This window comes from Culex pipiens, chromosome 1 (genome assembly GCF_016801865.2).
Source record: "Culex pipiens pallens isolate TS chromosome 1, TS_CPP_V2, whole genome shotgun sequence".
Taxonomy (NCBI): Eukaryota; Metazoa; Arthropoda; class Insecta; order Diptera; family Culicidae; genus Culex; species Culex pipiens.
This window is the reverse complement of record NC_068937.1, coordinates 23,504,326-23,520,320: the sequence shown is the minus strand read 5'-3', so window position 1 is coordinate 23,520,320 and position 15,995 is coordinate 23,504,326. Positions and strand designations below refer to the sequence as shown.

General features: G+C 37.7%; 1 protein-coding gene across 3 annotated transcripts in view; it reads right to left on the bottom strand.

Moving 5' to 3' along the window:
• Positions 1 to 15,995, bottom strand: part of LOC120414508 (PH and SEC7 domain-containing protein) — a 162,114-nt gene extending 146,119 nt beyond the window's left edge. Inside the window, exons 1-2 of one of the 3 annotated variants that reach the window (XM_039575710.2) lie at positions 15,715 to 15,995; positions 12,122 to 12,957 (exon numbers count right to left, since the gene is read on the bottom strand). In XM_039575710.2, coding sequence (XP_039431644.1) covers positions 12,122 to 12,259 — 138 coding nt within the window. In that variant the 5' untranslated portion in view covers positions 12,260 to 12,957; positions 15,715 to 15,995. Of the gene's footprint in view, positions 1 to 12,121; positions 12,958 to 13,026; positions 13,163 to 15,714 lie in introns of those variants that run through there. The other 2 variants (XM_052706835.1, XM_039575712.2) reach the window with 2 other exon arrangements.

The window sequence follows — 15,995 nt, the reverse complement described above, 5'->3', positions numbered from 1 at the left end:
TTGAAAATAGTCGCAGTTTTTCATTTTTTTAAATTAGTGCACATGTTTGCCCAGTTTTGAAAAAAATATTTTTGAAAAGCTGAGAAAATTCTCTATATTTTGCTTATTCGGACTATGTTGATACGACCTTTAGTTGCTGAGATATTGCAATGCAAAGGTTTAAAAACAGGAAAATTGATGTTTTCTAAGTTTCACCCAAACAACCCACCATTTTCTATCGTCAATTTCTCAGCAACTAATGGTCCGATTTTCAATGTTAATATATGAAACAATTGTGAAATTTTCCGATCTCTTCGAAAAAAATATTTTTGGAATTTTCAAATCAAGACAAACATTTTAAAAGGGCGTAATATTGAATGTTTGGCCTTTGTGAAATGTTAGTCTTGATTTGAAAATTCCAAAAATATTTTTTTCGAAGAGATCGGAAAATTTCACAAATGTTTCATATATTAACATTGAAAATCGGACCATTAGTTGCTGAGATATTGACGATAGAAAATGGTGGGTTGTTTGGGTGAAACTTAGAAAACATCAATTTTCCTGTTTTTAAACCTTTGCATTGCAATATCTCAGCAACTAAAGGTCGTATCAACATAGTCCGAATAAGCAAAATATAGAGAATTTTCTCAGCTTTTCAAAAATATTTTTTTCAAAACTGGGCAAACATGTGCACTAATTTAAAAAAATGAAAAACTGCGACTATTTTCAAAAAAGTCACTTAAATATGGCTATAACTTGAAAACGGTGCACTTTATCAAAATTTCAGTAAAGTACTTTTTGATTGCAAATTTGATTTTACATCGAAAAATGAAGTTGAAAAATTTTTACGACCAAAATTTCGATTTTTTGAAAAAATCAGTATTGATTAAAAAATTCATAACTCGGTCAGTGATTTTTTGCACAACCTGGAAATTTCTGAAAAGTTGGCATTTTATGCCTTCTAAAACATATCAAAAAATAAAAAAAATTAAAAATAGCGTTTTTTTGTAAATCAAGTTTTAGTGATAAAAAGTTAAATAAAAAAATCACCAAATTTTTTTTACCGTGTATTATTTTTTTCCAGTGTAGTCCGTATCCATACCTACAACTTTGCCGAAGACACCAAATCGATCAAAAAATTCCTTCAAAAGATACAGATTTTTGAATTTTCATACATCATTTTTGTATGGACAGCTGCCGAATTTGTATGGAAAATTATATGGACAAACTAATGATGCAAAATGGCTTCTTTGGGCATACCGAAGGCACCAAAAAAGTTTCAGTCGGATAAAAAAATACAAAAAAAATCGAATGACCGAAATCCTAGAGAACTGCTCATAATACACAAACGACTCGTTACGACGACAAACACAACACGTTGGGCAAACAAAGTGAGAGAGAGAGAGCGAGTACCCTCTAACAGCAAATCACACTTTACCGTGTAAGAGGGAACGTTAGTTGGACGACGCCGTCGGTTTTAAAGTAGGTTTCGCATATAATGAAAGTGTCACGGTAGCAGAGGGCTTGAGTGACAGACGACGACGACGTCGCAGTGTAAAATGTAAATGCGTAGTAAATCTCATCTTACACGGCCGAGGACCAATACCTGCTTCGGGTGGAAATCTTAAGGGAGGGAGGGAGAAAGTTTTCTTTTGAATCGGTTGCTGTAAATTGAATTGAATTGGGGTTAAGGTTGATGCATAATGCGTAAAATCATTTCTTTTTGTATCACACATGTTTTTTGTAGAGTTTTCTGACGATTAACAAGTTTTATACCAGTTTATACCAGCTGGTATAAAACTGGTATAATTGCTGATTAAGCGCCATTTTCACACTGCATCCAATTTCTGATCAATAAACATCTCAATTTCGACTATACAACTCTCAAACCCCCCAATAAACGACTTCACCGCCATTACTGGCTCAAATTATTGCCTCCAAGCGACCATTGCACTCCAAGTCCTTGCTTTTCTCGGTAAGTTTTCCCAGACTAATGGCCCCACGTCCTTTCCCCTTAAAAATTCGACACAAAAAAAACCTAGAGAGCGCACGACATTACACATTCAATTTAACATCGGCAAAAATTTCCCCCGTAATGCCACGTGCAGTTGGGGGGCGCCACCATGTCCGGCGAGGACGACTTCAGCGGTCCTGAGAGAGGGAAAAACTTTCGTTTCTTTGCAGGGCGAAAAAAAAAAGAAGCGAAATGAAGAAATTGCTGCGAGGGAAAATACAGCAAACATAGCACAAGTCAAGGATAATAACTTTTTCCGGCACTGAGGCGGAAAGAATTTCGATTAATTTTGATAATTCATACCGAAAATAAACTTATGGGCGAGTGCGCCTTAACATTGTGCCACACAGTAATGCCTGTATGAATGGAACTTATTTCAGTGTATTTTTTTGTGGGATAATTCTGAAAGGATCAGCCACCACCTTCGAATAAGGCTGGTAGCATTGGAACACCCACACACACACACACTGAATGTAATGGAAGCATTAACTGGGAAAGTGCAGCAGCAGCCGTACTCAAAGATGGGTAAAGAAACCGGAAATAAAAAAGAGAGGACTTTTTGCCTTGCGGTGAAAATGGTTTAAAATAAGGTGATTCGGAGTTCACTTAAACAATCAGACGTATTGAATTTAACCTTCTACTGCCCATTTTCTTTAGAAAAAAATTATTTTTCCCTTGTTCAGGAGGTCATTTTGAGAAACTTTTGTTCTAAAAAAAACTTTATTTCTCTTGTTTCAAGCTTTTTTTTGTTTCATTTTTAGTATTTTAATTTACATTTATCTTGTTTAGTTTATGTTTGTTTTTGTTAATACTTGGCTTACTTCTCCAAGTCGTATCATTACCTTTTACCTATCTAGTTTTTTCATGTTTTTACAGTCACTTTTTAAATTTTTTGCTTGTTTTTCACATTTTCTACTATAGAACGATACCATTATCATTTAAATTGTAAAAAAATGCTTAGAGGCATAGTCTGGTACACTACAAAAATTACTGCATACTTATTTTCACATAATATAGAGGAAATGTTAGTAAGAAATACAGCCAAATTTGACCCCAGAAAAAAATGACAAATTTAAAAACATTGGCAAAGTCACATAACACAAGTCAAGTCAAACTTCCAACCTAAGATTTTTTTTTAATATTTTAAGGGTTCTTCTTTCCAATGCTTTTTAAAGATCAAAAGTAGCTTGAAAAAAAAATTTTGGCAAATTTTTAGATCGAAAAAAATTGAAATGTTTTTACTTCCAAAATAGGGCGTCCAATTTTCCCGGGTTTTGAAATTCCCGGGAAACGGGAAAAATATTTTTTTAATCCCGGGAATTCCCGGGATCCCGGGAAATTTTTTCAGCAGTCAAAAAATCTATTTTTTCATTATATTTGTTACGTTTTTCTTGCTTAAATCATACAATTAGCTCAAAACTGTTAATGGTGATAAGCTACACTTCAATCTGAACAAGGACAGCAGTCTTTAGATAGTTTAAAACACATTAAAAAATGTGTACCAGAATTTTGAATATATTTCTTTTATTTTTTAGTTATATAATATAACTACAAAAGCTTATACAATTTCAATTAAAGTGTCTAAAACAACAAGAAATAAAATTATACCAGACAATGCAACACTTTGGATAAGTTTGGAATTTTATGTTTAATAATTAAAAACATATTTAAAAAAAATATCTTTAAGTCATTACCAACCAACTACCAACTGGGGATAATCGGGACTGCAGTCTGAATAGGTACAGGAGATTTTAGTCTAATCTAATCTAATCTAATCTAACACAAACGCAGCCAGTCCGATGAAAGCATGCTGGAAAGTCTTGTGATTAGATTACGCCCCAAGCACTTTTCTTGTCATTATTAATAATTGCAGTACATCCGAGAACACCCGAAAATGTATTGCAAAAATTAAAGCGGCCAGCCCTACTACGTTGTGTTTACCGCAGAGAGGATTCTGAGAACGGATCACATTTCACAGAATCTACAGGGGAGGAAGGATGCGTGGACATACCGTACCAAACGCTCCTGTTTACAGTTTCATATGTGTTTTGTATGATGTGTTAAGTGTAAAATATAGTGTGGTTATATAATCAAATAAATATAATAATGCAATATAATGATCATTTAATAAATTCCCTTCACCTATATATAATAACCACGCACCCAAGCACACAAACAGCGGCACAAAAGAAATGAAAATGAGCATGCAAAAATAAGACAGCGCGTCCCCGTGGTCAGCGCACTAATCTGAATAGGTACAAGAGATTTTAGAGCAATAAATTTGGAAATCGGTGTACGAATTGTTTTGATCTGTTCCTGTTGTAATCGAAACCAATCAAAACAATCAGAACATTATTCAAAAAACAAATTAGCTTAAACAGCTGTCTAAATTTGTTACTTTTGTCCTGATTTGCTCCAGATGTCGGTTTATGATGAATAGCTAAATAATTTTTAAAATATTATGCTTTTTTTCAAGTTTTAAGTCATAAATATACATGAATATAATAAAAAGCCTTTTTTAAATAAATAAAATTTAGTAGAAAATATCTAAGGTGCAAAGCATTTTGCGGATTTGTAAACAATTTTTTTTACAATTTTCCCTGTCAAATTAATGCTGTTATATACCAAATACAAATTTTAATGCTTTAAAATGCTTATCGATTACTAATTTCCACAACCAAATCTGAATTCCTAGACCAAAATTTGATATGTTTTCAATTTCGGGAATTCCCGGGACAAAATATGAAAAATCCCGGGATTCGGGAATTCTCGGTTTTGGAAAAATCCCGGGATTTTTGTCCCGGGAATTCCCGGGATGGACGCACTATTCCAAAATAACGCTATTTTACTGTGAAGTTTAACGTTAATATGTATTTAAATACATAAAATCCTTAAATCTGAAATCTAAAATTTTATGGATCGAAAAAAAATTTCTTTGAATTTTTGCTCTCACCAAATCCTTAAATTTTTCTTTAAAAATTAGTTTAAAAAAAATTACTTTTCGCTGAATAAAAAGTACAACTTAGACTTCATTATTTAACGTTTATTTTTGCATTAATCATAAAGTTGGCAACTTTTTGCCTCTTTTTTTTTGCAATTTTGAATTTAGATGATAACTCCTTTGGGTATAGGAAAAAAATTAACAACATCTCATCTTAAAAATAAAAATAAATCTTTTTTTGCGAAAAGCAGCAAAACTATTCCACAAAGTTAAAAACAATGTGTGTAATTTTACTGGTTTTGTGTTGAAAAAAAAAGTGTAATTTTGCAACAGGAACTTTTACAATTATCATATCTGTTGAATCTAACTTTTTTTACACATAAATCTAGGTAACATTACAAAAATGGTAATGTTTAACCTTCAAATTTACAGCCCTCCAAAATTTTACTTTTTATTGTGTACATACACACAAAAAAATATTTCCGAATGTTACATCATTTATGATGTAAGATTTTTGCACGTCATTAAACATTTAAATTTAAATGCAATTTGATGTAAATTTGCAACACATAATACTTAAAATCATGATTTTACGTGTGATTAAACCGTTTACGTCGAATTTGAAGTTTACATCAACTGAGTTTACATGTGATTCATTTTTTCCGTGTCGAGTAAATTCACATATTTTTTTCTGTGTAGGAATCCCAGCAAACTCAGCACAAGAGAGCACATACGGTAATTTTGATGCAATGTTACATCATAAACTAGGTAGTATTACATCATACAATTTTACACCTTCCTGATTTACAAATTTATGAACGTGTGTTTTTAAATGTGGTGTAAACTTTATCAAAATTGCTGTTTTTACAGCAATTTGAATTCAATGTTGAATTTTGTTAAATAGTTTGATTACCTTAACTTAAATCAGAATTCAAACATTTGGGTAATTCTCTACCAACTCACACGAAATCGGGAAAAGTTGACCCGACCCCGCTTCGATTTGCGTGAAACTTTGTCCTAAGGGGTAACTTTTGTCCCTGATCACGAATCTGAGGTCCGTTTTTTGATATCTCGTGACGGAGGGATGACCCCTTCCATTTTTAAACATGCGAAAAAAGAGGTGTTTTTGAATAATTTGCAGCCTGAAACGGTGATGAGATAGAAATTTGGTGTCAAAGGGACTTTTATGTAAAATTAGACGCCCGATTTGATGGCGTACTCAGAATTCCGAAAAAAAAAACACTAAAAAAGTTTAAAAAGACTGCCATTTTCCGTAACTCGACTGTTACATTTTTTGGAACATGTCATTTTAAGGGAAATTTAATTTTCTTTTCGGATCTACATTGACCCAGAAGGGTAATTTTTTCATTTAGAACAAAAAATTTCATTTTAAAATTTCGTGTTTTTTCTAACTTTGCAGGGTTATGTTTTAGAGTGTAACAATTTCAAAAGTTTTGATAAAAAAGGGGTTTGCTTATAAACATTTTACGAAAAAAATTAAAATGATCAGGGACAAAAGTTACCCCTAGCATAAGCATAAGCATAGGTGCCCACCCGCAGTTGCTACTCCGTTATTGACCAGGACCTCCAGAAGTTACATCCACGAGCCGTGGAAGATAAGTGGGTGCTATCTTTCCTCGCTTCGCAACTTCTCAAAGGCCCCTATCATGCTGATCAATACCGGCGCCGGCCACGACCAGTGGTAGGGTCACGGGGAAGTGGATGGGAATGTTAGTCCGATACATTCCCATCAGGGAATCAAGTTACCCTTGACAAAGTTTCAGTTACCCCTTAGGACAAAGTTTCAGGCAAATCGAAGAGGGATCTGGGCAACTTTTCCCGATTTCGTGTGAGTTGGTAAAGAATTACCCATCGATAACAAAAAGATAACATACACAGAAAAAAATGATGGTAATATTCATCAGGAAATGGTGACAGATTTTGTGGCAAAATTTGTTGTGTAATATAACATCAGGAATTGGTGAATTTTCATCAGTTTGAGATGAATATTCAGCAGGTTCACATTTTTTCAACCTACCAAATTTTTAACATTCTAAAATTCATTTTTTTCTGTGTACAACCATCAAATATCGACTTTGTCAGCATTCCAAATTTTTTAACTGTGCACAATTACACAATGTGGAAAAACGGCTAGTTGAGAATTTTAAGGTGTAAATTCTCTTCTTTTTGATGTAATTTTACCTTATACAATGTGTAAAAAAATAAAGACACAATCTTTTAAGACAGATTATGTGTAAAATAAAATTTGTTATATTACATCTGAAACTAGTGAAAATCACATCAACGAGATGATTTTCTCAGTACTTTAAAAAAATATATATGTCAATTCTTTAATAATGTTAACTTTATTCTAATGTTTCCCAATCTCCCTTAAGAAGCTCTGGAAATAACGAGCTCAGGCGTGAGCTGCATGAAAATGGGCCAAAGGCAACCCAAGAGAGGTGGCTGCAAAAGGATGAAGCCTCCGGAGTTACATTATCCACTTTTGAGCTTTCTAAGCTTAACTCTTGAAGCTCATTCGATACACTTAAAATTTAATGTGACCATGTTCCCATTAACGAGTACTAGTTTCTCACCCAAATCTTCAACCAGCAGCATTGACCTGACATTTACCTTAAATTCAGTCGTTACGACCTCTTCGCCAGAGGCCACTCCGACGAGGGCTTGGCAAACACGAAGCCGTCCCACCTTTTTAACCATCTGTTGAGGATTTTGCAACACCAACTGGACCAAAATCCGAGCTTCAACGGTCCACGACGGGAGGTAGCAGCATTCCTGGCCCCTACAAAGTGGTTGCCAGCATTCCTGGCCCCGCGTAGTTACACGCATTCCTGTCGTTGCCAAGACCCCCGGCCCAAACCTGGCACACACACACACACGGTACAAGTGTCACCAGCGTCAAGCTGTGCCGAGAATTCAAGTACCCCGAGCCCCTCGAATTTGTGCCAAGGTTTAGGGGGGATCGGGCAATTTTTTGAGCTGATTTGAAATCAATTGTGTCTACACGCAAAAACAATGTTCAAGAAATCATGAATTTCGATTCATGAATTCATGAACAAAAGTGATTAACATTCATGACTCAAAGTTTTTTACGACAATTTCTGAAATTTTGTTTATGGAATTTGTACTCATGACGAAAATAGTTTTGAAGATGAAAAAAGGAAGTTTCCCCCTTCCTCTAATAGCTCTGTTCAGAACAAAAAATAAACTTGTAAAAATCCCATGAAGGTAGTTCACGCTTTAGAACAACAACAACCAGGGACAAGTCGTGGTCGTAAGAGTTTTAATCGGTTCTGTCGGTTTGAGTTGGTGGAAATCTGCATAATCGCGCACCTAAACGTGGTGCAACTGCTTCTAGAACTTAGCATATAAAGCAGCAACAGCACGAAAGACTTTAGTTCTAGTGCACATAAATTTGTCAAGCGTCAAAAGTTTGTTTGTGTGTGTGTGTGTTTTTTTTCCTCAGATGAGAATCTCGACCTATTTGTAAATGATCTTGTAGCATGTTAAGGTGTGAGATATGGAAAAGGCAAAACATTTTAACATTTATTGAAAAATCATTATAAAAAGTTTTGAGCTTGAAGGATAAATATCACCTCTTTTATCATGTAACTTTACTTCCGTGTTTGTGGAAAAATTTCAATTGCACATAAAAAATGTAAATTTACAATTTTTTTTAAGCAAACTTACACATTTTTTCTGACACAAAACCTGTTTAGTAAAATTTTAGTTTCAATATATTTATAAAACATAATTATTTTGGCTCGAGTTCAAAATCGTTCCAAAACCATTTAAAAACTAATCTACAAAGAAAAAAAAATATGTTAATTTACTCGACATGGAAAAAAAAGAATTACATGTAAACTCAGTTGGTGTAAACTTGAGATTCGACGTAAACGGTTGAATCACACGTAAAATCGTGTTTTTACGTATAATTTGTTGCAAATTTACATCAAATTGCATTTAAATTTAAATGTTGACTTGCAAAATTATTACATCATAAATGATGTAACATTCGGGAATATTTTTTTGTGTGTAGGCTTCCTTATATATGTAAAAATATTATGGTAATATTACATCATTTGATCTATTGACGAGATACAGCGATTTTACTGAAAAAAGTTTGATTTTGCACTGCACTCTGTCCTATGAATTCAAATCCGAAATAAGTTTCTCACATATGAAAACCGAATTATGCGAGATTCATTCCTTTTTGTTGAAAAGTACAACATGAACTTCCGAGTGCTGCGCAAAATCAAACTTTTTTCAGTAAAATCGCTGTATCTCGTCAATAGTTCATTTTAGTTTGAAGGCTACATTGATTATAATGTAAAATTGTCCGGGGAACACGATGGTGATAAAATAAAACAAATAAAAATATAAGCAATTGGTCAAAACTGAATTTTTATACTTAAAACAATAAAATATAATATTAGTGGGCATTTAAGGGTTAAAATTTTATTTTTATCGAATTCCTTGGACAATTTTCTATAAAATGCAACCTGTAGAAAGTCTTTTGCTCAAATAGTTGCAAAGTTATGATTAAAAGAAAATTTTTTTTTAGAAAATCGCCAAAAAAGAGGGCGGTGCCAAAAATAGAGGGATGGTCCAATCAGCACCAAACTTGGGATTTCTGTTAACTATCGATAGATAAACGTTCCCTCCAAGTTTGGTCCAAATCGGTGAAGGTCGAGTCCAATAGTGTACTCAGTTGACCTGGAATGACCCATATTTCGGTCAGAATTCATTTACAAATTAATACTTTTGTGAAATTTCGAACAGTTAACTGATTTAAAAAAAAATATGGAAAGCTAACTCTGTCTTGGTATTTTTTTAGCCATAACTATTTTTTGACCAACTCTGAATAAAAATTATCAAATTTCAATTTCAATTTATTTATATATTTTTTTTATTTTTTTTAAGTAAAATTCAACAAATGAATTTTTCATTTGAAATCTTCTCAAACTCTGAAAGAATTTACATTTAAACGTGTTTTTTTTCTAAATAATTGTATAATAATTAATAATTATCAAGCAAATTTAAAAGCATAAATACTCAAAAAAAATTACAAAATAAATTTAAATACCAAATTTTAATAATTAGCAATCTGGGAATCGAACGACGGGAAATTTCGCATAGATATTTTTTCACAATATGCTGTTATTTTCACAAATTGTTTGAATAGGTTTCACTGTATTATAACTTTTAGAGTACAATCCAAAAATTATCACGAAAATACGTTATTTTGTAAACTTCATGAAAAAAACCCTTTATGATCTTGATTCTACCAAAAATTTTCTCCTTACTGATTTTTTACCTATATTTTCTGAATATTTCAGCTTGGTATGAAGGTAATTCATTACATGATAAATGATTTATAAACATTACTATACACAGAAAAAAAGTCATGGTAATATTACATCTCGAAAGGGGTACATCTTTTATGTCAGAAAAAATGTGTAATTTACTTCTGAAAATGTGTAATTTTACTACTTTTCTGGTGTAATTCCACTTTTTCAGTCTAAATTGATGTAAAATTACAACACAAAAGAGGTAATATTCAACCTTTCCAAATTGCACCTTCAAAATTTACACAATTTTTTACTGTGTATATTTCACACTTAACATACACCCTACCAGAGCTGAAAATGTCAGGGGTCCTGACGCGAAAATCGGCGACGCATACACGATTTTTTCAGATCCATTCACTGAACCGCAAAACCGTGACATAAACAAACCCGACTCAGTCGTGAGTGCCTTAGCTCACTGTGCAGCTGCAATGCGAAGCAGTAGTCGACCAACGCTCATTCAACGTTGCACGCACACACATAAAGAAACAAGTTTTTACACAAAAAGTTGGTATTTATGCGTGGAAATGTAATTTGAAATATAAGTTATGGTTGTTTTAAGTGTTTTGCACAGTCTAGAACCATTCAATTGTTTAAAAATAGTCAAAATAGTGTTTTAAGAGGATTTTACGAGTCAGTCATACGACACGAATTGAGTGAGTGTAGCTCATTTTTTCACGTCTCTCATTCTCCAGCAGCCGACCGGCACGAGTCAGGCGTCAGTGGTTGAACGGACACAGTAGACTTACAGTCACATGCTAGCAGTGAACTGACATTTTGGTTTGCTTCATGTTTACGCTGGGTTGGAAACATTTTGCAGGCCTGCACCCTACACAAATCCAAAGCAATCATCAACCGGAACGTTTGGTACGGTATGTCCACGCATCTTTCCTCCCCTGTAGATTCTGTGATCCATTTGCTCATAATCCTCTCTGCGGTAAACACAACGTAGGGCTGGCCGCTTTATTTTTGCAATACATTTTCGGGTGTTCTCGCAATTATTAATATTGACAAAAGTGCATTTTTTTTGTTACATTAGTTCATTTTTATTTGCTTGGCTTCGCTTGAGGACGGTGATTTTAGCGAATTGCAGACTGGACTTCGCCATGTGATGTGATGATTGTCCAAGTCCACGTAGCCTGGGAAGTGATAATTACGAGTTGAACCAATTCCACCAGAACCAGATCCTCAACACCTCAGTTTCCGGCTCAAGGACAAGGAAAATAATTCGGAAAAACGGGAAGTGTTGATGCTCTACTTTTTTTAAGGGGATAAGGGAAAATCTCCACGGTGTCCCCAAGTAAGTTTCGCTTAGAGTTGAATGGTGTTTGTAAGGTGAATGGTCTACGGAGCCACCCTAGATGAATAAACGATCGTTTGTTATAAGCATTTTGCTTACCAATCCCGCCGTATTTCACTAATATCAGAATTCAATGAGTCCAGAACATTGCTAATATGAATTGCCTCATCAGTTACAGTCATTGAAGGTATACATTACTGTTCTAAGTAAAAATAACATGCCCAAGGGTTAATAATCAGATCTAGAGTTGTTGAGTAGAACAAAACTTTGTTGATGGAACGTTTATTCCAGACTATTGAGAAGTTTTGGAACCAACATCTGTGTGCCCTTAATTCGTCTAAGTATAGTCATTCCTACGCCAATACTCAACTCTAAAGGATATTACGAAACTTCCCCACTCCCAGTCAAGAACCCCAAGCGTAGGCGCGATTGCCACTTCGCTTCGCTCGTCAACCACATCATTCTAACGAGCATCTTTTTCTTCGTGTCTAACGTAACGACTTCCCGGTGACTCTTACCTCTCCGCACTCGGCCGCCGGCGAGTTCTCGACGATGTCGTAGATGACGTGGGGGAAGACCTCGGTCCGCAGCAGCGAAAAGCCAAAGGTGGCGTCCTCGCTCTTCCGCAGCACGACCATCAGCTCCTCCTCGGCCATGCTGGCCCCGCTGGTTTGCCCTCTCTTCTTCCTCCGCCTTCTGCTACTTCAGCACCAGAGGCTGCAGTTTCTTCACACAACCACGCGCGAAAAACCCCCCGCTCCACGTCCAGGCGGCCGGCCTAATCGAGCATCGATCGACCCGCCAGGTTGACCAGCGCTACCGGGGCCGCCGTGTCTTCGAGCAATCACTTCCGCAAAACTCGACTCACTTTCTCCTCCGTCGTCGTGCGTCGAAAGCGCAAAAAATAAATAATAATCAGGAGGAAAAGCGCCAATCGTGTGGCACAATCTCTGTGTTTTCCTGCAACTTTTTTTTTGCCTTCGTTGCTTTTCACGCAACTTTCCACAAGACACTCACAAGAGACACACTTTCCTCAGCTAAGGAAACTTCTTTTTTTTAATTTTTGAACTACACACTATCGATTACATCCTCTCACTTCTGCTTCCGGTTAATCCAACCGGTTAATCGCTCTGGAACCACCTCGAGATATGCGATTCTTCTCACAGCGGCAAATCCAGGAGGAGACACTCCGGAATCCGGACCTGTTCGCTGCAGCGAACACTCTTCTCACACTGTACGAAATTATTTTTTCTTCTTCTTCTTGCGCTTGTATGTATGAAATCCGTGGCATCCGTCAATTCCGGCCGCGACACCAGGAAGCGCCCTTCTCCGAGCAGGTTGATCCACCCAAAATCTGAAAAAGGCAGAAAGGAACAATGTTAAGAAATGGCTTTACCAGAAAGTCTTTGAACATCGAACGAACCAGCTTCGAAAAAGGAACTTTTGTTGTTGTTTTTGTTATTATTATTGCAACGAAACAACACACACACACGAACCCGCACAGACACACACACACAACTTTAGAAGACTTCTTGTTATATTATGGGAAGAACCACCTCTTCAAACAAACCAAACTACCGGACGACCGTGTTCAAGAGAACCGCGACGATGTTCCTCTCGAGCAAGACTGCTGCTGCTGGCGATGGTGAAGTCGCGGTCTCTTCAGCAGCGCGCATGGAACTCGAAACTCTCTCTCTCTCTGAGGCGTAGAGGAACACCGTACGCAATACGCGAGAGAGTCTGAGAAGTTACGCGGAGGACACACCGACACCGGAGATTGACCCGTAGGGGAAGGGATGCCAGAGAATTTTTAAAAAACTGTTGAACTGTCTTGTTTATATGTTGAAATATATTTTTTGACAACCCGGACAACCTCCGGGTCATGAGCTGTCTCCAGATGCGTTGTCATCTAACTCTCTTGGCGACCTTCCGAATACTTGGTTTGCCGTATATTTGCGCCAGCTCGTGGTTCATCCCTCTCCTCCATACATTGTTCTCACGTACGCCGCCAAAGATCGTCCTAAGCACTCGCCGTTCGAAAACATCAAGCGCTAGCAGGTCCTCCTCGAGCATCGTCCATGTCTCGTGCCCGTAGAAAACAATCGGTTGTACGCCGGGAAAGGTAACCAGACCTTTGGGTCTTGTGGAGTCCATAGTAGGCACGATTATCGGTTGTTATCCAGAGACTTCGTCTTCGCCACATTCACCTTCAATCCAACCTTCTCCGCTTCCCGCTTCAATTCGGTGTACCTCCTAGCCACCTCCTCGAACGTTTTGCCGACAATATCCATGCCGTCGGCATAGGCGCCCAATGTTGAAACAGATGCCGGAGATACCGACGCCTTGTCGCAGTCGCTTGCGCGATTCGATCGGGTGCACTCTCAACGAAACCGTCCTGGTACATCCCAGCGAAATCCTTGCTCGCTCCGACAGAAGACAGACGATGATTAGAGACAGCACTTTCTAGGCCGCGTTGAGAATAGTGATGGCTTGATAGTTCTCACATTCCACCTTGTCTCCTTCTTGTAGATCGGGCATGTTACTCGCTCTTTCCACTCCTTCGGTAACTGTTCTGTGTCCCAGATCCGCCTCTGAACGGCCTTCAGGTGCCCGTCGAAGTGCTGCTTCCACCTTTCGATCGCCACACGCTCATTTGTCAAGATTCCCGTCTTTATCCTTGCAACATTTCGACTCGCGGCATTAAGCCGTTCCGGGATTGACTGAGTTTCTTGTAGAACTTGCGCGATTCGTTGGAGCGATACAGCTGTTCCATGTCCTGGCACTCCAACTCTTCCAGGCGGCACTTTTTATCCCGGAAGATATGGGTTTACTGTTTTCGCAACTGCTTGTACGACTCCAAATCGTCTGCCATTGCTCGAACTCGAACTCGGTCCACGATAACGCTCGATGCCGCTGCGTTGACGGCTGCTTCCATATAGCTCCAGCAGGCCTCCAGAGGGGCGTCGTCAGACAACGCAGCTTCGAGTTCCCGCGCGTACTGGGTAGCGACATCAGGATCCTTGAGTCGCTCCAGATTATATTGCTGCGGACGACGGTGCCGGATCTTTTTGACGTATGGATATCCGCGCCACGGTAGGTTCCGATTATGTCCGAGAAGTGTCGACCATCGATGAGAACATGGTCGATTTGCGTCTCCGTGTCGTTTGGTGATCTCCAGGTGTACTTGTAAAGGAGGCTGTGTGCTGGAAGAAGGTACTACGTATGGTTGTTTTGAGAGGTAGCGAAATCGATGAGTCGTAGGCCGTTCTCGTTCGTCTGCTGGTGGGCGCTGAACCTCCCAATAACCGGTCTAAACTCCTCTTCCTAGCCGACTTAAGCGTTTAAGTCGCCGATGACAATCTTGACTTCACTACTCACAACTTTTGATAAGGTTGCCAGATTTTAATCTTTTGAGCTCGTTAGATAGAAAAAACTTTCTAAATATGCATAAAGAAGGCATTACACTACCGCAAACAAACAAACAAACTCGTACTTTTTGACATTATGCCAGTTTGTCTGCTTTGTTTGTTTGCCTGGATTTGTTTGTAAAAACGTCAACAAGTTTGCGAGTTTGGCAAACTGTCAAACGCGGAAAAGTGCGAGTTTGTTTGGTTGCGGTAGTGTAATGACTCCTTAACATGACGGGTATTCTTATAAAATCCACCTTTTTACAGTCTTCCGAAGCTTAGTAATTTGTAATTTGTTGTATACGTCAAGGTGAGTCTAGGAGGTAAAATCAAAAAGCTAATTTTTCGAAAGATTTTATAGCCTCATTGAAGTGAAGAAGGCAAAAAAAATAATCACGCCTTTTGTAAGATAACTGTAAATTGTGTATCATTTTGGCAACACTGCCAACAAGTGCATTCAAAATCCGTGAGAGCGAAACCACAAACAGTGAGAGAAGAGAGCGAAACGCAGCGAGAAGTGAAACACAAACTTTTCCAGCACCAACACAACCACGTACGCGTGAGTGTGTGCGTTTCGTGTTTCGCCGAAGAAGAGGAACCTCCTCTCGTTTTGGACCACAGGAAAAGAGGACCTCTCCGCCTCTCCCGACCCCCGGAGCCCACGGTGAGTGGTTTGAAAAAGTTGACCATTTCGGCCAAATTACCTTGCTCCCGGAACGCGCACTCGACACAAATCACTTGCGGCACTTTGCCCACTGCTCGAAACGCGTTCCCGAGTTCGAAAAAACGCACTTTTCACCACGAAAACTGGCCTTTCTCAACACGAACACACGACGCCCAACACCACCCGAAAATTCCAATGACTTTTGCTCTGCTCGCTGGCTGACTCTTTTCTCCCTTTGGTGAGAAAACGAAGAGAGAGACCAACCTCGGGAAAAAGAACAACAAAACTCTGGACGACCGAGCTGTCACTTGGACTACACTG